Source organism: Oncorhynchus kisutch, linkage group LG24 (genome assembly GCF_002021735.2).
Source record: "Oncorhynchus kisutch isolate 150728-3 linkage group LG24, Okis_V2, whole genome shotgun sequence".
NCBI lineage: Eukaryota > Metazoa > Chordata > Actinopteri > Salmoniformes > Salmonidae > Oncorhynchus > Oncorhynchus kisutch.
In genome coordinates this window covers 4207158-4228167 of record NC_034197.2, presented here as the reverse complement: position 1 = coordinate 4228167, position 21010 = coordinate 4207158, and the positions used below count along the sequence as shown (strand labels likewise).

The following is a 21010-nucleotide window of genomic DNA, read 5'->3' as shown; positions in this document are numbered from 1 at the left end:
TTGAAGTTAAGACGCCAGGCCAACCTGCCAGTGTCCCTAGGGTCAGCGCCTGTGTCCTCCTCCTCTCCAGCAGGAGTGTGAGGAGGCGTGTGTGTCGGGACCGTAGCGCTGTGGCTCTCCTCCAGCTCTGCAGAGTGTGTGCGGCCATCCGATCATTCCTCTCGCTGCAGTAACACACGCACGCCACCCTGCGCTCGGCCACACCCCGCCAGCCACGCAGGATGCTGAGATGGGGTCAAACAATGTTGATCAATGTTAAGCTCTGAAGGCACACTCAAAACTAACTGGAGCACACTGGAGAAATGGAGTCAAAATGGAGACATTTCATATGATATAATTTGTCTATTTATCTGTGCTCCATAGACTGACTGTGAGAGCTGTGCCCGTTGCCTTCTCTCCTGTATCTCTAGGGCCCCTCTCCTGACCAGGACCCTGCGGTTCCAGGATGTAAATGCCTCCTGCAGCCTCCTCCACTCCAGCAGGTCGTGCCACCTCTGCACCAGTCTGTGCCCGCAGTCTGCCCGGGCAAACTCCTGGTGCCACCTCCCAAAGGCCACTGGTGAGAGAAGATGAGGCCAAAAGACATTTATCATCCCAATGACTCTAATAGACACTTCATTAGCCACTGGCCCATAATTGTGTCACCTCCGTGCATGCTAGCGCCAGACAGGTTTGAAACCCAAAGACTCGACGAGGAAAACAGACCGACGGCTCTGGCACTACTAGCTAGCACATAAAGGGAACTATTTAATGTGTGAATGCCAGCTGTTTAGCACAGGGGTTTCCAAACCTGTTTTGCACACAACCCCAAATTGACACTAGAAAATGCAGGGGCACCACTTGGAAAAATGATATTCCCCAGTTAACACTGTTCATATTCACTCAATTTTAGGTCCCGAAGGCTGTCCCAACACATAATGACATGAAAGCTCATTCTAATAGGGTAAAATGCCATTAGTAGACACTAACATGTTGTATTCTATACCCATTTGAAGATAAAAACAAGTTTCTCAGAAGGTTTCTATTTCAGGGGACCTGACCCCATGTTCTGGAACCACTGGTCTAGTAGGAGAAGATAATCGGCATGTTGTAGAGGTAGAGGGAGGCATTATGCCAGTCAGTGTGAGAGTTGGGACTTGGATATATACAAGGCTGTCGTGTGTTTGTTTGAAGTCAGGGTACGACTTAAGAGGAGGGCTCACTGGCACACACACACCACTTGCCTGCTAAAATTTGTCTGGAGAGCACCTGTTCGGCCTCGACCCACACGCGCTGCAACCGGGCACCGTGTGTGTGCTCGCGCCAGCGCTGGGCAACCCTCCTGTGTGCGTGTGTGTGTGGTAGTCATATGGAGACAGACCGACAGAGAGAGGGGGAGGGAGAAAGAAAGCAGGAGGGAGGGGGAGATGAGATCATTATTCTTGGATCTGTACAGTATGTGTTAATATTGTTGAGTTTGAGGTATTCAAATGTCAATCCTATACATAGAAGGATAGGATCAATTACTGAACAAAAATATCAATGCAACATGTAAAGTGTTAGTCCCATGTTTCATGAGCTGAAATTAAAGATCCCAGAAAAAGCTCATTTCTCTCAAATTTTGTGCACAAATTTGTTTACATCCATGATAGTGAGCATTTCTCCTTTGCCAATATAATTAATTCACCTGACAGGTGTGGCATAAGAAGTTGATTAAACAGCATGATCATAAAAGGCCACTAAAATATGCAGTTGTCACACATGTCTCAAGTTGAGGGAGCGTGCAATTGGTATGCTGATTGCAGGAATGTCAACCAGAGCTGTTGGCAGAGATTTGAATGTTAATTTCTCTACCATAAGCCACCTCCAATGTTGTTTTAAAGAATTTGGCAGTACGTCCAATCAGCCTGACAACCGCAGACCATGTATACCAACGCCAGTCCAGGACCTCTACATCTGGCTTCTTCACCTGCGGGATTGTCTGAGACCAGCCCCCCGGACAGCTGATGAAACTGAGGATTATTTATGTCTGTAATAAAGCCCTTTTGTGGGGAAAAACTCATTCTGATTGGCTGGGCCTGGCTCCCCAGAGGGTGGGCCTATGTCCTCCCAGGCCCACACACGGCTACGCCCCTGCCCAGTGCTGTGAAATTCATAGATTAGGGCCTAATGAATTTATTTCAATTGACTGATGTCCTTATATGAAATGTAACTCAGTGAAATCATGAATTGTTGCGTTTATATTTTTGTTCAATATATCAGTTGAGGACATAAACTGAAAGATCCTCATAGAATGTTAATGGGCCATTTCCATTTGAAAATAAACTGAATTTCAGTTTGTCTCCTGGTCCATTCTAGCAAGGCAATTTAGTGACTACAATACCATCACAACTGTAACATAACCCTATGGCCATCACTATTTGGCCGCACTAGTAGGGTTATGACCTGACGATGCGTTGCAGCCTATCCCTCTGTCGTCTTCTCTGCTCTGCTCTCTCTAGCCACAGCAGAAGGCTGTGCTGCAGTAGGCTCCTCCTGTGGAAGCCAGCACTCTGATTGGCCCTAGCAGATCGCTCCTCCTCCCTCTGTGTGGCCCGGGCCGCCCACACGCTCCAGGCTGCAGCCAGGCAGGACGCCCTGTGTAAGAGCAGGGGTGTGTTCAATTTAACAGAATGTTCTTATCATTGCAGGTAGAAATGTAATGTGTAGAGCTGACATGACTCACAGTTTTACTTGACAAACACTCATACCTGATCTACACAAAACATTTCTACATGAACATTGTATCCTCCTGAACAGACAACAACACTAGGCTAAACTCAGAGAAGATGACCACACAGCGCCATGGGATTGAAGTTGGAAGTTAAATATAACTGTATCCTCAGAATCCACTAAGGGCTCTATTAAATCAGATCCAATTAGCCGACATCTGCATAGCGGTTGTTTTGGCGGTTTCTGAGGTGGAACTGCGTTAGAGCTGTCAAATCCACAAGCGGCTCCTGGCATTATACCTAAAGCGGGCATTGCCATTGGCTGCACGGAGTGGCATTAAGAGAGATCCCATGCAGCCATGTTTACAAGTTTGATCTGATTGAATCAAGGCCTAACATGCTGACTAGACCGGGCGTGCGCGCGTCCACCATCGTGTGCATGTAGATTTTGTCCATCCACAGACGTGATCAGGACACTCAGGTTGAAATATCAAAACGAACTCTGAACTAACTATATTAATTTGGGGACAGGTCGAAAAGCATTCAACATTCATGGCAATTTAGCTAGCTAGCTTGCTGTTGCTAGCTAATTTGTCCTGGGATAAAAAATATTGGGTTGTTTGAAACGTAGAGGACGTAGGGGACTCCGACAATTCACCCACAGATAAAAGGGTAAACCAAGTTAGTTTCTAGTAATCTCTCTTCCTTTGGACTTTATATGGCGGTTGGCAACTAACTTTAAAGTGCATTATCACCACCAACTGGACTGGAGTGTGGACCTATATGCTCCTAATAACCAAATGGGAGAGGGGGTACTTGCAAAGCGTCACAAATAGAACCACCTATTTTAGCCCCTGGCAACACAGACGATCGCGAGCAGTTTAGATGCAATGATTGAATAACATGGTTTGTGTACATTTATTTTGTCATGCTCGCACACGTTACCCAAGCGGTTTGGTCAGCATGGAAGACTAACACAAACTACAATCAATAACTGTCCCTTTACCTGTGCTGTTCTGTGGCCAGACGTGCCGTGACCCAGGCAGCTCTCCACAAGGCGTAGGCCCTACTCTGCTGCCTGTGGTCCCAGTGGAGGGCTGCCCTCTGGGCTTGCAGTGCCCATGCCTGCAGCCTCACACCAGCCTGCCTCCACACCAGCCAGTGCTTACACAGCAGAGTCAGACTGGTAGGGGACGAACACAGAAAAATGTTACAGGGCCCAAGTCTTTGAGGTTATTATTACAGATGCTTGTGCATTCAGTTCACGTGTTTAGGGGTGCATCGCTGTAGGGCATCATTCCCATTCACAGCCGAGTGACATTGTCCTAGATACAGAGGTCAATTGTGGGCCATTCCATGGTAATAGAATGACGATGAGACTCAGATTTTTCACCATAAAATGTATGCCAAACAAAAACCATGGATTGCAAAGTTAAACCATACATTTCTATAAACATGGACTACTTTCAACACATTCCACTGACAATTTGACAAACACATTTACTTGAAGAACAGCGCAGATATAGTTTCATAACAGAATGGAGGTTTTATCTTTTTTTGGTGACCAAGTTGTCTAAATTAAGATTCAAAGAAGTCTGCAGAAAGAATGGGATGTCAGTTATGATATGACACCTTAAGTTAATTTGTAATTTTGGTTACTGAACTACAGTAAGTGGATTAACACCTGATAACAGAATGACATCATGGTTCCTTAATCTGTACTATACAGAAATACATAATTATGGATAAGTGATGTATTCATTGTAAGGTATCCTGAATAGGTACACAAAGGTACACAAATATCCTCCTTTGCAAGTTTGGGTATTATTCTATGAATTGTCAATTATTGTTCCAAATCAGAGCCGTTGCCATGGACACTCGGACTCGGAGCGGCCATCCGCAGAGCGAGCTGCGCGCAGGGATTCGAGTGACAGACAGAGAGGAGCAGATCATGGATTTACTAACAGAGGAAGTTATTTCTGATTAGGGGTTTCGGACCGGGCCTTAAACTTGTCAGAAGCAATAGGGTAGGGCCTGAACGTCATGGGCACGGGTGGGGCTTAAAATTCACACCAGTGCAGGAACCTATGGACCAGACCTAATCTGAACCGATCATAGATGTCTGTTTCACAAGTATGGACATTACAGTAAAGCACAGCACAATACAGTACATTATACTGCACTCTACTCTAGTGTGCTCTACTTGTTCTGCATAGTACTGTGATGTACTAAACTACAGTACTGACCTATACTCTACTGTATTGTCCAAACTTGTGAAGCAGATATCTACATTTCAACAACGAGTGCTCAGTGGTTGAGAAAGCAGTGGTTACAGTAAATGAAAAGAGGGGGCTAATGGATACGTGTTGGTAAGAGCCAGGAGAGGTGACATTAACTGGAGAGAGAGAGAAAGGGGTTGTCCAGACTGCTTCACAATTACGAGCTGAACATAACAGAATACCAATGGAAGGGAGGACAGTAGCAGGAGACACTATGAGCTGAACATAACAGTACGCCAGTGGAAGGGAGGACAGTAGCAGGAGACACTATGAGCTGAACATAACAGTATACCAGTGGAAGGGAGGACAGTAGTAGCAGGAGACACTATGAGCTGAACATAACAGTATACCAGTGGAAGGGAGGACAGTAGCAGGAGACACTATGAGCTGAACATAACAGTATACCAATGGAAGGGAGGACAGTAGCAGGAGACACTATGAGCTGAACATAACAGTATACCAGTGGAAGGGAGGACAGTAAGCAGGAGACACTATGAGCTGAACATAACAGTATACCAGTGGAAGGGAGGACAGTAGCAGGAGACACTATGAGCTGAACATAACAGTACGCCAGTGGAAGGGAGGACAGTAGCAGGAGACACTATGAGCTGAACATAACAGTATACCAGTGGAAGGGAGGACAGTAGCAGGAGACACTATGAGCTGAACATAACAGTATACCAGTGGAAGGGAGGACAGTAGCAGGAGACACTATGAGCTGAACATAACAGTATACCAGTGGAAGGGAGGACAGTAGCAGGAGACACTATGAGCTGAACATAACAGTACGCCAGTGGAAGGGAGGACAGTAGCAGGAGACACTATGAGCTGAACATAACAGTATGCCAGTGGAAGGGAGGACAGTAGCAGGTGGCCTAACTTGTGGTTTGTGACTACTATCATTTCCCCTTTTTGCCAATTCAATTGGAGTCATTCTGATACAGATTTTTCAGCATTTTGTAACAGTGACACGTTTTAATCACTGAAGAAATCATCAGTAAAAACACTAACCAATTAGAAGATCTATTGTACTTGTCATTAATATCATCCCTCCTCATGAGAGAGAAATTAGAAAATATCTTCAAGATATGTGGGTTTTTGGTAACAGAATGACAAAGACAAGATATTTCTTATAGAAGGCAAATACTTTCAGCAAAATTAACTATTATATTTTTGTCATTTATCAGACAAATATAAATGTTTATATTAGTTGGCAATGGTCTTTAACTTCAATAATGTTTTGATTAATTTCTAATACTTTTTAACACTTTTACTGGTAGATGTTTCCCAAGACCCCTTTTCCATCTGTTTAACCAGAAGAAAAACCTTTGCTTATTCCACATTTTAGGAAGGAATATTGTTGAAAAATTGATACGCCTTCATTTATAAAAAATATAAACTCCGTTTTAATTTGACACCAAATTTGATGTGCTCCTATGAACTTCACATGTTGGTGCTCATGGGTCCATTTACATGGGAAAAAAGTAAAGGACGTAAGGGAATTTGTTGTCGAATTCACGTTAGTTGACAAATCAACCAAATGTAATTCAAAACCAGACGTTGAACTGACATCTGTGCCCAGTGGATGGTTGTGTGTCTGTCTGTCTGTCTTACTGGTAGTGTATGAGCGATGCCCTGCCGAGCTGCATGCCCTGGATGTGGCTCCTCCAGGCACAGTAGGCCGTCCTCAGGACCAGGGTGTTGCTGGGCTGGGTCAGTCTCCTCAGCAGGCACACGACCCCAATGTCACCCCGCACAGAGCCAGGGCTCAAGTTGAGACAACGCATCTGTCCCACACATCTCCTCCACTGTTAGAAGGAGAGGAATAACTAGCAGTTTGAATAAACTGGATGTTCATGAAGATTACATTTCTGTATGTTGTTCGTAGCACACATTACACATACAGTACATTTGGAAAGTATTCAGACCCCTTGCCTTTTCCCCCCAAAAAATGTTACAGACATATTCAAAAATGTATTAAAATTGTTTCCCCCACTTAATCTACATAAAATACCTCACAATGACAAAGCAAAAACAGGTTCAGACATTTTTGTAAATGTGTAAATATATATATATATATATATAAATAAAATCGGACCCTTTACTCAGTACTTTGCTGAAGCACCTTTGGAAGCGATTACAGCCTAGTGTCTTCTTGGGTAAGTCGCTACACACCTGTATTTGGGGAGTTTCTCCCATTCTTCTCTGCAGATCCTTTCAAGCTTTGTCAGGTTGGATGGGGAGCGTTGCTGCACAGTTATTTTCAGGTCTCTCAAGAGATGTTTGATCGGGTTTAATAAGTCCAGGCTCTGGCTAGGACACTCAAGGACATTCAGAGACTTATCCCGAAGCCACTCCTGCGTTGTCTTGGCTGTGTGCTTAGGGTTGTTGTCCTGTTGGAAAGTAAACCTTCGCCTCAGTCTGAGGACCTGAGCACTCTGGAGGAGGTTGTCATCAAGGATCTCTCTGTACTTTGCTAAGTTCATCTCCTGACTAGTCTTCTAGTCCCTGCCACTTAAAAACATCCCCACAGCATGATGCTGCCACCACCATGCTTCACCGTAGGGAAGGTGCAGGGTTTCCTCCAGAGGTTATGCTTGGCATTCGGGCCAAAGAGTTCAATCTTGGTTTCATCAGACCAGAGAATATTGTTTCTCATGGTCTGAGTCCTTTAGGTGCCTTTTGGAAAACTCCAAGCGGGCTGTCATGTGCCTTTTACTGAGGAGTGGCTTCCATCTGGACCCTCTACCATAAAGGCCTGATTGGTAGAGCGCTGCAGAGATTGTTGTCCTTCTGGAAGGTTCTCCTATCTCCACAGAGGAACTCTGGAGCTCTGTCGGGGTGACCATCAGGTTCTTGGTCACCTCCCTGACCAAGGTCCTTCTCCCCCGATTGCTCAGTTTGGCCGGGCGGCCAGCACTAAAAAGAGTCTTGGGTGGTTCCAAACCTCTTCCATTTAAGAATGACGGAGGCCACTGTGTTATTGGGGACCTTCAATGTTTCAGACATTTTTTGGTATCCTTGCCTGGGTCTATGCCGACATAATCCTGCCTCGGAGTTCTACGTACAATTCCTTCAACCTTATCGCTTGGCTTTTGCTCTGACATGCACTGTCAACTGTGGGACCTTATATAGACAGGGGTGTGCCTTTCCAAATCAGGGGTGTGCCTTGTCCAATCAATTGAATATACCACAGGTGCACTCCAAGTTGTAGAAACATCTCAAGGATGATAAATGGAAACAGGATGCACCTGAGCTCAATTTCGTGTCTCATAGCAAAGGGTCTGAATACTTATGTAAATAAGGTATTTCTGTTCTATATTTTTAATAAACCTGTTTTGCTTTGTCATCATGGGGTAGTGTGTAGAGTGAGTTTTTTTATTTAATCAATTTTATAATAAGGCTGTAAAGTAACAAAATGTGGAAAAAGTCAAGGTCTGAATACTTTCCAAATGCACTGTATGTCAGTTATGATAAATGAATATTCTCATACAAGCATACATTAAGGCTAGTCCCAGATAATAGCCAAAGTTTGTTTCCATGCAATCTGGTCTGCCAGCTGGCACTCTGCGGTAGAGCCTGGGGACGAGGTTAGTTTCCATGTAACATGGAGTTGAGCAATATGTCCTCAGAAGACATGTCATATTTGTTATTTAGCTCTGCTGTGTGAACATCTGAGAAAACACCAAACAGACATTCTGCCCCGGCAACAACAGCACATTGTCCTCTGTTACATAGGTGGGTGCCTCACATTGGTGGTGGATGAGGTGTCTTACCCTCATACAATGTAAAGTCTAAGGCCTAGTGTTAATCTCAACATAAACACCATGCACTCTTCATAGGGCCAGGAGTTCATCGTGACCATGTGACATGACCAGGAAGAACTCTGGGTCCTAGTTATTGTTATGGCTAGGAGTTTTTCCTGATTAGGTTGCATGGTGGGGAAAACCCTCTGGACCTAGTAATTATTAGTCTGGGTGCCAGTCTGCTTCTGCTCTCTTGCCAACTCCTTATGGAATCAGGCATACAATTGAAGGAGTTGGCAAGACAGCAGAAACAGACAGGCACCCAGGCTGAGTATCATCGCTGACCCGATGGAAACAGTGGGCGAGGGTCAGGGCATCCGTCCTCCTGGCAAGGGTGTCTGTCTGGGCACGTCGGGTCACCACAGCCCACCTCAGGGCAGAGAGGCCGGTCCTCAGTAAGTGTCTCCGGTGCTGGAGTCTGGCCCGTGTGTGTGACCTCCACTGATGGTCCCATGTCCTGAAGCAGCGCAACTGCAGTCTGAATCTGTAGAGTGCCAGCCACCTGCTACAAGTACATTCCAGCCCTCAGGTGCAATTAAGAGCCACAAACATCACAATACCACCACACAATACCTATACACTTGCTGTTGAACAGAAGTTCACCTGCTTGTTCATTGTTTTCCAAAACATTAAAATGTCCATTGCCGTCCTAAAGGAATTGACACCTGTCCTGCACCTCAATGTTTTTTGTGTGTGCTTTATTTCACCCAATTATTTTGTGTCAGGTGTCTGAGTGACAGCTTGTGACTTGTTATTTTTGCAGATATTTTACCTAAGGAGTCCCATACCTGTCCTCTATTGTCTCCACAAGACTGGGGCTATGAATCTCTACTGCGTCAATAGGCTGCCCAAACAAAAGAAAGGTGTTAGAGTGGCCAGGATCATGTTCTCATGTTACACACACAGCCTGTTATGACACACACAGCCATATAAATAGACATACACAAGAACACGCTCAGCAAAGGTGCTTAAGTGTGTCAACGTACCATAGGCAAGGACTGATGAACTGCAGAGAGATCTCTTTCACCAAGAAATTCACCACTGGCGCCTCCTGTCAATGTATGCAATGTGCCTGTGTGTGTTGTAACTAATGGGTCGATCTGACATTGCTTTTCAGGAGTAGTTGACCCAGGAGTTATTCTGCCATGGCTATGGAGGAGCAGAGAGAGGCCCTCTCTGTTGTCTTGGCATGGCGCATTCGGAGTGCTTCGCTTCAGGTGAGCTGCCCTCTCTCTGTCCGAGATGGTAATTTGACCCAAATTCTTAGCGATTCCAAGTCTTTCTTCCCACAAGAGAGAATGTGACACAGCTGGATTACTTGTTGTGACTCTCGGCACCTCAAACAAATCCTCCACCCCTTTTAAAGTAGGGTAAAAACTACGCACAGTGTCCACTGAATCGGACTTAGCTTGACCTGAGAATTCATTGGACCATTTTGTATTATGCTCAGGGTACGCCACCTCTGTGCTGTTTTGTCTACCGCTGAAGCTATACTGAGAGAGGCTTGCAGGTAAAAAGTACATATTACTTGGGAAATCTGAGCCACGCATGGCCGACGCAAAAACATCAGTCTTCTTTTCTGCCTTTCTTTCAGCTTTCCTCCATGGTTTAATGTGTGCCTTCACTGATACACTAGGAGAATGGATGTTTGTTGATTGTTGTCCAGCATTCTTTGCGATTTCGCTTTGAAGATGGAGTTCAGAGAACTCGGTTTCCCTGTTAGCCTTATATAGACTTGTGGAAGACCCATCCTTGCTGGTAGAAAACCTTCTGCCCCCTTTGTGACAGTGGATGATGGAGCATGACATTTTTGCATTGCAAGAGATAGAGGGCCTAGGGCCATGAGATTCGTGATCTAAAGGAGATCCAAGATTCACAGGAGATAAGGCCAAGTCTCCAGAGGTATTCAGTGCCTGGGGTAGTAGGCCTAGATCCACAAATGATAAGCCGATCTCCAGATCCAACATTGACCTATGCAAGCTCGCAGATGTCCAGGAGGACTCTAGTAGATCCTGGAATGTTGACACATTTTCATTCTGCTTCGGACAGGCAGGCTTTACATGTCCCCCCTGACGCCTGTCTAGCATGTCGGGGACTTCAGGGTAGAAAGGAGCATCTCCGGGAAAGGTAGAACCTAGTGAACCGCTGTTGCATTTTTGGACAAAAGAGACACATTCTCTCTCCACTGGCTGTTGACGTCCCCTGCCCCATTTCCCAAGCCAATTGACACAGTTGCCACCATCACCTCGACCCGCAATTGAGCCATAAGGATGACCAGAGGTCAATGAAGCACCCCCTTGTAACCGAATAGGAACAAGGATATCCCTGTCAGTCAAATTGACCTCTGACCCTTTCTCCTCACTTCCCTGATGGGACAACTTCCCAAGCTTGGCACTCCAAGTGGGACCACGTTCTGTTAAGTCAGTGTTGCGGCTCAGGTTTTTCGGTCTCAAGACAGGCTCAGATGTGTGCCTGTCCAGCACCTCATCAGAGACACTTAAGTAGGGAGGCCTATCTTCGTTGAGAGTAGAAAGGAGGTCTAGTAACTGGTCCACTTCATTCTCCCCACAGACAGACAGGTTGCTTTGGACCAGGGGCCTCCTGGGCACGTACTTTCTTTGAGACAATCCCCCAGACTGCCTCCCCTGACCTCTCTGGGAATGCCAAGCCATTCTGAAATGTGGAGCGAACATATAATTCAGACCTAATTGCATGATTTATTAATTTACATACTAGGCAGCCTATCGTTTGGGGCAAACATTTGAATAAAGCATTACATTTAAATACAACATTTGTGTACATAATGTCCATTTGAAAGAAATGATAAAGGTCCAGGTTTCTTACCATAAACTGTAATCTATTCAGCGTTCGTTCACGGTTCTATTGCCTTAACAGCACAGATTGTCTACTGCTGCCTGGTGAACACATGGCACCCCCACTAAGCGGATCAGAGGCAGATTATTAAATACACAGACTACACACTTGTAAATTGGCTGGGACTTCCTATATCAACTGTCTACACATGTCATCTTGCCGCAAAATAGTTAAAAATTGACAAAGTGGAAAGTGCATGAGCATATCAAAACAAATAGCTAACTGCTGCTAGCTGGCTACCTTGGTTACAGTGTGCAGCTGAGCTTTGATTAACGTTACCTGGCTAACGTTAGCTACGGGTAAATTACCGGTGGTAGAAAGCTCACATTGAACTAAGATAGTTATTATTGGTAGGTTTATTTTCCAAACCGGTTCAGAATACAATTTCATGAAGGAATCATTTAAAGCCAATTTGCTGGTTTCCACTGACCTGAACCAACTCTTCCGTTCGCAGCCAGTCAGTAGCAGAAGCATTGCAGGCTGGAACTAAGACGTGACTGATCCACAAGAACAGCCATAGTGTCAACAAGCATTACAGTCATCACTTTATCAATAAAACAAGACACATAAATAATTGCACAGTTGTTTATTACAAAAGTTGTATAGTTGATTTATATTTGATTACGTTTTAATTCAGATAAATTAGACTGATACAATCCAAACATGATTCATATGCAAACCATTTCAAAATGAATGATTGCTTAATATAGTACACTGCATTATGCATGCCCATAAAATATATGAAACAAGTATATTAAAGAACGAAAAATATACACAAATGATTCCAGTGTGTATCCCTGATTCAGAATGAAAGAGCTGAGGACAGAGCTTCACAATAATATTCTGAAATATTACCAAAAAAAATGTAAACGCTTCATCCATTTTGTTTCACACTGGAGATAACTTGACAGAGTTTTCAGCAATATCTGAATCAAGGTCCCAAAATAAGATCTCTAGGCATTCTCTGAAGTGAGATGCTATTTGGAAGTAACTTGAACAGGGATAGCTAAACTCTAAGAAAGACAAAGGTTTGTTTAACGATTCAACAGTCCAATGTGGCGATCTAGTCATTTAGAAAGTGAAGCCATGCAACAAAAAGCACGATAGTGGTTCTGGAAACGAGTATTTTCTCAGGTAGACCAGTCGAGGAGGCTGGAACTTCTCACGACACAAAGGGCACTGTCTGTGGAGGGAGAAAACAATAGTGATGCATTGCATTTATAGCTTTTAACTTGGTTTCATAGCACTGACCCTCTGACATGCTAGATAGGTGAAATATTTGTCATTCTTTATACCCCTCCAGTCCTGTCAGACCTACACAAGTGCCTGCAGGGTAGAGGTCGTTTCTGGACTGTGCCACTTTTATAGTAGTCATAGCCCCTTAAAGAACGTATATAGTGTTTCTCCCATATAATAAAATAGAACAGTAGTCATTTAATGCATCTATGGTCTCACCTTGGTGTTACACCACTCTGTGATGCACTCCCAGCAGAACAAGTGGCCACATGGGGTAGAGGTCGAGTGCTTCCTCTCCTCTATTCACAGGATACAGCGAGAGGCACAGGGTGAGTTGGGCTCTTCTACAGACTGGAGACCTGGACGGACAGACACACACTCTTATGGGTTAACTGTAACACGTGTATTTGCAAAATTCATATGCATACCTTAATCACAATGAAAAGGATGCGTGGGGCAATTGTATCCCTCTTGCATCATTCTAATGTCCTCAAACACTTCTGTAACATCTACTATTCTTCCTGCAGTGTACCTGGAAGGCAGGTTCCTGTGTTGTCTCCACTCCTGCTGGGCTCTCTATCGGAGGTTGTTGAGCTGCAGGGCCACAGTGAGGGCCAGCTGCAGCAGGGAGACCACGCCCAGGAACCTGTAGCTGCTCCGGATGGCCTTGTCATCCCCCGTCACACACCCGAAGCTAACCGCCCGGGGAAAGAAAGAATGGTGAGAAATAGCATGCTGAAGCATACACTAGTAACATGGGTCCTATTCATTAGGCCACACAGTAGAAAAACATATTACAACAGAAAACAAATGTGCTTGAGGGATTACCTGAACTTGTAAAAATAAATAGCTTTTATTTTCCATTGCAAAAATGTTTTCTACGGTGTGCACTACTGAATGGAGAAAAACAGCCCTTTAAGGCTTTGCTTCCCTGGCAACTGCTTAGGTCCTGCCCACCATGGGTAAAGAAAAATTATTTTAATTGAAACATTCAATTTAGTGCTGTGTTAAATGGCTAAAAATATAATTTTTTCATATCATGTATTCTATCTACAACAGAGCTGATGTCTGACGTAGGACCTATGAGGAACCATGTCAAATTGACAAAACAAATCACTTTTACCACTTATTTCAAGCTTAGAAGCCAAGGTGGTGAAAAGTTAATTCAATACAACAACTGCATGCAGTACGGTGTCCTGTGCCACTGAAAAAACAGACAAGTTTGGTGGGTTCATGTCTCGTGGGAACATTACCAAATGCGTTTACCAAGAGCTACAACTTTCGTTAAGTGTCATGCTGTAGTTGAGGCAAGGCAAGCATTGGCAGTTATTCAACATAAATCAGAAATATTGTTGAGAAAACGACATCACCACTTTGTGTGCAATTAAAAGACTTTGCCCAACTAGTTGTCGTCGATAACAGATTAGGTTAGAATAACTGGTTTTCTGGTCAGGATGGACTGCATCACCAAAAGTCATTGAGTGACTCAAGTTGCTTAGCTAGCTAAGGATTTTGAACATGACAAGCTAGCTATTTTCCAACACAGGCATTCATTTGATAACCCAGCTAAGCTATCTAGCTAGTTATATATCTAGTCTGAATAATCATTTTTGGCTTGTTTGTTCATCTGTAATGCTAGCTAGATATCCAGTTCCAACCAGCTTGGCTGCCCATGCAGCCTGCTAGCAATGAGCAGCAAGCTAGCTAGATTTATCTAGTACAGAAGAGACATTATTCAAATCAGTTGGAGATTAGTAGTGGTGTAGCAAAGGATCTACTATCCAACCATTTTGGGATTGTATTTATTGGTTTTAAACCCCAAAATATAGCTTCTTAATGTCAAGCAAAACATATTCTGAAGCTTTCTTTACCCTTTGTGGTAGTTGCAAAGGTTAACAATGGGGCTCACGTCATTGACACGAATCTCTGTTCCTTCATAGGTTCACAAACAAATACCCACATAGTGGATGCTGGCCGTCTTGTTCCCCAGGTGGTAGAAGGCCCCGCTGATGTAAAACAGGGCCACGTGCAACCGGTGGATGATGGAGAGTGCCGGCTGGAGGGCCAACAAGACAAGCATGCACATCCTCCTCTGGGGTTCCGTGAGCTGCCCCACCACCCTCTGGACCCAGCCTCTCATCCAGGCTCCAGGGACTGGCCACTTCTGCTCTCCGGCCTCCCCCTCCCTGGCTTTCCTCCCTTGTCTCCAGCTCATTCTCCAGGCACACCAGCAACTTGTCCAGCAGGTAGGGAAACAGGCTGTGGAGATACACCTGGGCTCCTTGTCTGGCACAGGACGGTGCCCCCGCGCAGGGTGGGGTCCACCTGGATGATATTGACATACTCTTCACCCTACATCTGGTACCCTGGATGACACATGAAGGGACAGGGAGAATGTGTGGTAAAGACATGCTTGCGTATCAGATTTAACACTAAATCAACATCGTACTACGGGGGTGAAGCTGTTTGTTTACCTACCTGAGAATGTGGTTAAACCACAGTATGCAAGGTCTGACAGGAGTTTGATCTCTTTTCTCCAATGCAGCTGTATGAGTAAAGGGGGAAAAAAAAGAGTAGCTACTGTAAGAATAATATATATACACTACATTACCAAAAGTATATGTGATGTGACAGATTATTTTTGGTACCGTTCTGTGAGCTTGTGTAGCCTATCAATTCGCAGCTGAGCTATTGTTATTGTTAAGTTTCCAACAGCACTTACAGTTGACCGGGGCAGCTCTAATAGGGCAGACATTTGATGAACTGACTTGTTGGAAAGGTGGCATCCTTTTGACAGTGCCACGTTGAAAGCCACTGAGCTCTTCAGTAGGCCATTTTACTGCAAATGCTTGTCTATGGAGATCGCATGGCTGTGTGCCTAATTTTATACTCATGCAGCAATGGGTGTGGCTGAAATAGCCGAATCCGCTAATTTGAAGGGGTGTCCACATACTTTTGTACTCACATATATAGTGCATCATAATTGCCAGGTCGCAATTGTAAATGAGAACTTGTTCTCAACTTGCCTACCTGGTTAAATAAAGGTAAAATAAAAAAAAATAAAGCAGGACATGACTCTAGCATAGCTATGTTCTAAATTGTCATGTAAGGTATCGGTCTATCCTACCTGCCGCGGTCCTCAGACAGTGTTCATAAGGTTCGTCCTACTGACTTGCGCGAAGCAATTGTGGCTGGTTTGCAGGGACGAGAGGCATTGCTAGAGTCTGGCTGCTAGCTAACTTAGCAAGCACTCAGTTGCTTGAATGACTGTAAATTCACGATTGAAAAATAATCAGTCCATTTCTGTAACTGTCAGACTAAGACATCTTCCCAGTTTAGTATAGTTATTCGACTTTTCTATTGCCTATCGAGACAGTTCTGTAAACTAGCTCCACATATAGTACAAAGAGCTACGACTGATGTGTTAGTTAAACAAAATATTCCCAGAAAAACCTTTGACTTGAAGGAAACAAACTTCTGTGGCCACAGTGCGGTGCTAGGAGTCCTCGCGTCTACTTTCGTAATGCATCAATATGATGCAACAATATTGTAACATAGCCTGACACAACGCATCCATTTTTATATCCATAAAAATACTGTTGTGCCATTTCCGTACCGGACTTACTGAACTTCCATACTTTACGTGAACTTGTGAAACGTCATAACAAAGAACGATATGAACAGTATATAGTGTGATCACTAAAATCAACATCGAATTTTTTTCCAATTTTCTGGCTTGAGGATTCGGACCAGCGACCTTAATCGCTAGGCTACATGCTGGATTCATTAACTAATATATTGCACACATCATTTATTTTGTTATTACTTTTTCGTTTTTTGACAGACATGTCCCTCCCCAAACTTTCATAGCTGGGTCACATTTCCTTAACTGTGTTGAGTGTGCTCAATCATCCTGCCGCTTGCCCTACCCTGTAGATAAGTTGTAGAACCAGTTTCTTTGTCCCTTCAATTCAGCTACCTGAACCAAGCTGGAGCTGTTCCGCTAGGTGGTGAACACCTTTTCTGTGCTGCAGAGCGCAGGTACCGTTCTGAGAGAGCCGCTCTCAATAAGAAGAGCTGGTAGTAACCCTTAGACAGTTAGAGTAGCGGAAAAACTTTGATGAGTTTACTTACAGGCAGCTGCAGACAACGAAGTGTGTCTACAGTTAATGGGCAGCTGCTGATGTTTTTCCCTCCCCCCTAAAGTTGTGGGATACTTGTGACTTCTTACAGATGGAGGCTAGATGGTGCAGGGTGAGCACACTGCTCGTTGGCAGCACAGGATGGGACTGAAGTGCCAGAGTAGACTACAAAGGTAAGTCTGTCAGTATTCCTCTGTTGGTTTTATCAGCATGGCAGTCACTGCACTTAATTCACTGGAGAGGTTTCACTTGGCGACTGAACACTAACATTCCACCATGCAACCAGATAAAGGACTAGACTAGAACCTGTCCCACTTTATTGTGGCCTCTTAGCCCACTGCCCCATGCCCATCAAAACTGCACAGAATTCCAGCTTGTGCGACTCAAAATCTCTTTATAATTGAATAGAGTAGTAGAACATCTGTGAATAGAGTTGTAGTGCTCCTTTGATGAGGTTTGTGTTTGCTGTTGACTGCTGGGTGAGTCATTGATCTCTATTTGCAAAGCACAGGATCCTCAGGAGACCCCAACCCACTGGGCCCACACTGTTTCCACATCATTTCAATTAAATGACATTGAACTAATGTGGAATAGACATTGAATTGACGTCTGTGACCAGTGGGAAACAACCCAATGAGGAAGGAAGCACTGGAGCCGGCAGCACAACACCTGCCAAAGAGATAAAACGGCAGCTTATTTGGCCCCACACTAGTTTCCATGATTACCTCAGGTGACATCTGGTTAGGATATATCCAGCCACTGAACTAATTGCTTTAACGGACACTGGCATAAGGTCGGAGTACTAGGCACTTAGTAGTCTTTTCTCACAGCAGCTGTGAAAAGAGGCTAGGCACTGAGCTAATTCTGTTTCACGTTTTAAACAGACCACAATCTGTAGCAGTCCGACAGTGATGTTTGTTTTACAATGCAGCAACATCATAAAGTGTCATAGGGTGACTTGGCCATGCCCAGACAGTCTCTTCTTAGGCACATCCAGCAGGACTTTGCCCTCTGAGGAAGGCTACATGTGTGAAGCCACATCACTGTGTGTGTGTCTACGTGTGTGTGTGCCTGCTTGCATGCGTGTAGTGTGTGCATGGTTAAGGCTAGGATAAGGCTGTGGTAACATTGCCATTGTGTTCGTGGAAGATTCATGAATAAGGTAGAAGAACCTTATTAGTTTCTCGAATGACATAATTGTAAAACATATTTCCGTATAGAATGAAAATCATGATATAACATTGACATGTATTATAGACACTTGATGTTCCTTTGATGATGCCAACGGAATATTAACCATTGCTTTTATATGTAAGAAGTACATCTCTGACAGACCTTTTCTAGCCTGTGATTACTATATTATTTTTCTCTTGATTTGTATTTTGCCACATGCCTCCCTTTTGAAGTTTGCATGACCTTTCCAGCTTCAGTACCCTGCACAGTAGGGCCGTCCAAATCGGCCACGGGAAAGTTAATTTGACTCTCAAACACGCCACTAGCAAACAATGTTAACTATGCCGCTCTGACATTGCTCGTCCATATATGTATATATTCTTAATTCCATTCCTCGTTTAGATTTGTGTGTATTGTTGTTAAATAATACTTGTTAGATATTACTGCACTGTTGGAGCTAAAAACAAGCATTTCGCTACACCCGCAATAACATCTGCTAAACATGTATTTGTGACCAATATGATTTGTGTGTGTGTGTGTTGTCCCTCTGCTTAACTTAGCATAACAGACCTGTATCAGTCCATTGTAATAAATAGGCTACTCTCCTTATCTTCCTACAATCACAGCATAACCTACTCCTTCCCTGAAATGAAAACATTTCTAAAATGCTGAAGTAGTCAAATATTGTCTGCAAAAGTATTAGTCTCAAAAGAAAACATGCTATAGAAGGACTCACTCAACAAGGATGTCTTACCCGTAGCCTATTGTTAAATAGTTTCAATTTCCATCTTGATCTAATCTTGGTGACAGCTCATGACGGTACGAGCAGAAAAAGATTCAAATGAATTTGAATCAATCTCCCCTTGTCAAAGAGTAGTAGCGCAGTACGTTTCTTTCTTTGCTTGCCACAGGGGGCAGAGAGATTTGTATTGGTGCATGCTCACCACCCACGGCTGACCCCACCCCACCCTTTCCTAGGCACAGGTACTGGCCCTCCCCTACCAAACCTCGGGCTTTGCCCTCACATGTCCTGTCTGTGTTGACGCACACCAGCATGAATACAGCTATAGACAAAGCTCATTGAAATGACATAACTCACTTCCGGCTGTTGCAGTGAGTAGTGTGTGCTGCTTCTCAGGTGTGTGTGTGTGTGTGAGGGATTTTACGGAGGTGTGTGGGGATAATAGTTGTAAAGCTGTCCAAGTGGGGGAATTTCACAGGACGCCACACACTAAAGCACACCAACATCGAGGCTAGACTTGGCTGTGTCCTCTGCCTCTTATTTCCTCTCTGAAAGGTAATGTCATATCAACGTTCTTGTTTCTTGCCTGTCTTACTTACAGATAAATCAGTGCTGTTGCTCACCACAAAGGTGTGGCGAGGGCAAGTCTACTTTTACTATCTAGCAGGGATGGACTTCTATTGGTAAAATAATCTTTCCTGTGCAATTCAGGTGTGGGTGTGTTGTGTGCTTAGTCTCTCCCTTGTGGTTTGTACAGCCAGACGCCATTCAAACAAGCCCAGTTTAAGTCAACTATTGGGACTGTACTGTATCATAACTCCAACAGTCTTTAACAACAGTGCTATTTGATTGGAAGAGCAGGTTAGACATCCTTTGTGGAGTTTTTGCTGCGTTTAGTCAATGCGGTGTAGGTTTTCACCCCTTTGAGGTTTTTAGGGGGGATTTTCTGGCTGGCGCTGAAACTCAACACCTTATAGCTGGGAGAGTGAGGAAAAACAAACATGTAACCCGCTGCAAAGGGGAGGAGGCACAACTGAACAGGAGACTCCATGTTACTTCAGGGGTCTGATTTCTCCTGTGAACACACTCTTTCCTCTGTTGTTTATACAACCAAACCTGTCACTTATCTCGCAACTTTAATTCACCAGGTCCTTGCTGTATATGAAAATATGTTCTCTGTCAACTTACCTAGTAAAATAAAGGGTTAAATAAATAAAATACAGTAACAAGTGTCACTGAGTCCCATGTGTTGGTCTTCAATGCTAGAGTGGTAGAGCTAGCCTTGCGGCGCCGCAGGCTAAAGGTTGATGTGCTAAGAGGCTATAAATCAGCTGTAAACCAGTGTATTTAGTGAGGAAATACCGTTTCCACCACTGTCATCTGCCAAGGTAGATGTTCCGTGTCCCAGGAAACGCATGACTTCTTGCTGCAAGCCTGATGAGGAGACAGTGGGTTCTGTACATATGTCATCATTATGGGGCGAATTATACCTTCCACTTCATTTTCACATTTTCACTTAGTCATGCATTGATGTCAGTGAGAGACCTTAAGTTAGGATTTGCCCCTTTCAGTTTAAAGACAGTGATTCCTATGTAACGGGTGGGTAAGGAGGACCAACTGTTGGGTGGTAGCCAGTGCCGCCTCTTCACAATTAATTAAAGACTGGTCTGTGGCAAGAAACATTTGAAAGGCGTTTGGAGAGGTCACAACACAATGCCAAAAAGTTATTGAGTTACTGGTTTAATGTATAACGCCAACTGTAACATATTTTGTTATTTATTCTGAATGTACATTTTAGTCATTTAGCAGACACTCTTATCCAGAGCGACATCCAGGAGCAATTAGTGTTTAGTGCCTTTAGCCAAGGGCACATTGACATATTTTTTTCACCTAGTCTGCTCTGGGATTCATATCAATGACCTTTCGGTTACTGGCCAAACGCTCTTAACTGCGAGGCAACCTGCCACACTGTAGTGATGTGAATAATAATGTTAACGTATAGCAATATCTAACAATGATATCAGATCATGTGAGATCATTTACACAATTTGGAGACTCAGAAGCCGAA

At 44.1% G+C, this 21010-nt stretch overlaps 4 protein-coding genes across 8 annotated transcripts in view; 1 reads left to right on the top strand and 3 right to left on the bottom strand.

Moving 5' to 3' along the window:
* The window catches only part of LOC109869653 (uncharacterized), a 53109-nt gene extending 52454 nt beyond the window's left edge, over window positions 1–655 (bottom strand). Inside the window, exons 1-3 of the mRNA XM_031804333.1 lie at window positions 646–655; window positions 370–556; window positions 25–224 (exon numbers count right to left, since the gene is read on the bottom strand). Coding sequence (XP_031660193.1) covers window positions 25–224; window positions 370–556; window positions 646–655 — 397 coding nt within the window. The remainder of the gene's footprint in view (window positions 1–24; window positions 225–369; window positions 557–645) is intronic.
* Window positions 656–971: 316 nt separating this feature from the next.
* LOC109868932 (uncharacterized) lies at window positions 972–12168 on the bottom strand. 2 transcript variants are annotated; one of them, XM_031803414.1, is made up of 9 exons: window positions 12080–12168; window positions 11620–11713; window positions 9762–11448; window positions 9564–9619; window positions 9061–9280; window positions 6584–6777; window positions 3697–3873; window positions 2425–2616; window positions 975–1321 (listed from the first exon to the last, which is right to left on the bottom strand). In XM_031803414.1, the coding sequence occupies exons 3-9, from the start codon at window positions 11445–11447 to the stop codon at window positions 1186–1188; spliced, it is 2661 nt and encodes an 886-aa protein (XP_031659274.1). In that variant the 5' UTR covers window position 11448; window positions 11620–11713; window positions 12080–12168; the 3' UTR covers window positions 975–1185. The 2 variants fall into 2 exon arrangements, with proteins under 2 accessions (XP_031659275.1, XP_031659274.1); XM_031803415.1 differs by lacking the exons at window positions 9564–9619; window positions 9762–11448; window positions 11620–11713; window positions 12080–12168 and having other exon boundaries at window positions 972–1321; window positions 9061–9535.
* A 52-nt stretch (window positions 12169–12220) lies between these two features.
* LOC109869654 (peroxisome biogenesis factor 10) lies at window positions 12221–19256 on the bottom strand. Its single transcript, XM_020459928.2, is given in 9 exon segments — window positions 12221–12832; window positions 13105–13244; window positions 13418–13579; window positions 14846–15040; window positions 15042–15194; window positions 15196–15251; window positions 15364–15430; window positions 18955–19010; window positions 19145–19256. Coding segments are annotated over 7 exon segments (663 nt in total). The 3' UTR covers window positions 12221–12832; window positions 13105–13244; window positions 13418–13555.
* Window positions 16721–21010, top strand: part of plch2a (phospholipase C, eta 2a) — a 194846-nt gene continuing 190556 nt past the window's right edge. The window contains exons 1-2 of one of the 4 annotated variants that reach the window (XM_031803783.1): window positions 16721–16926; window positions 17119–17200. The gene's annotated coding sequence lies outside the window, so the exon portion shown is untranslated. Of the gene's footprint in view, window positions 17201–18070; window positions 18190–18958; window positions 19498–21010 lie in introns of those variants that run through there. The other 3 variants (XM_031803784.1, XM_031803786.1, XM_020459640.2) reach the window with 3 other exon arrangements.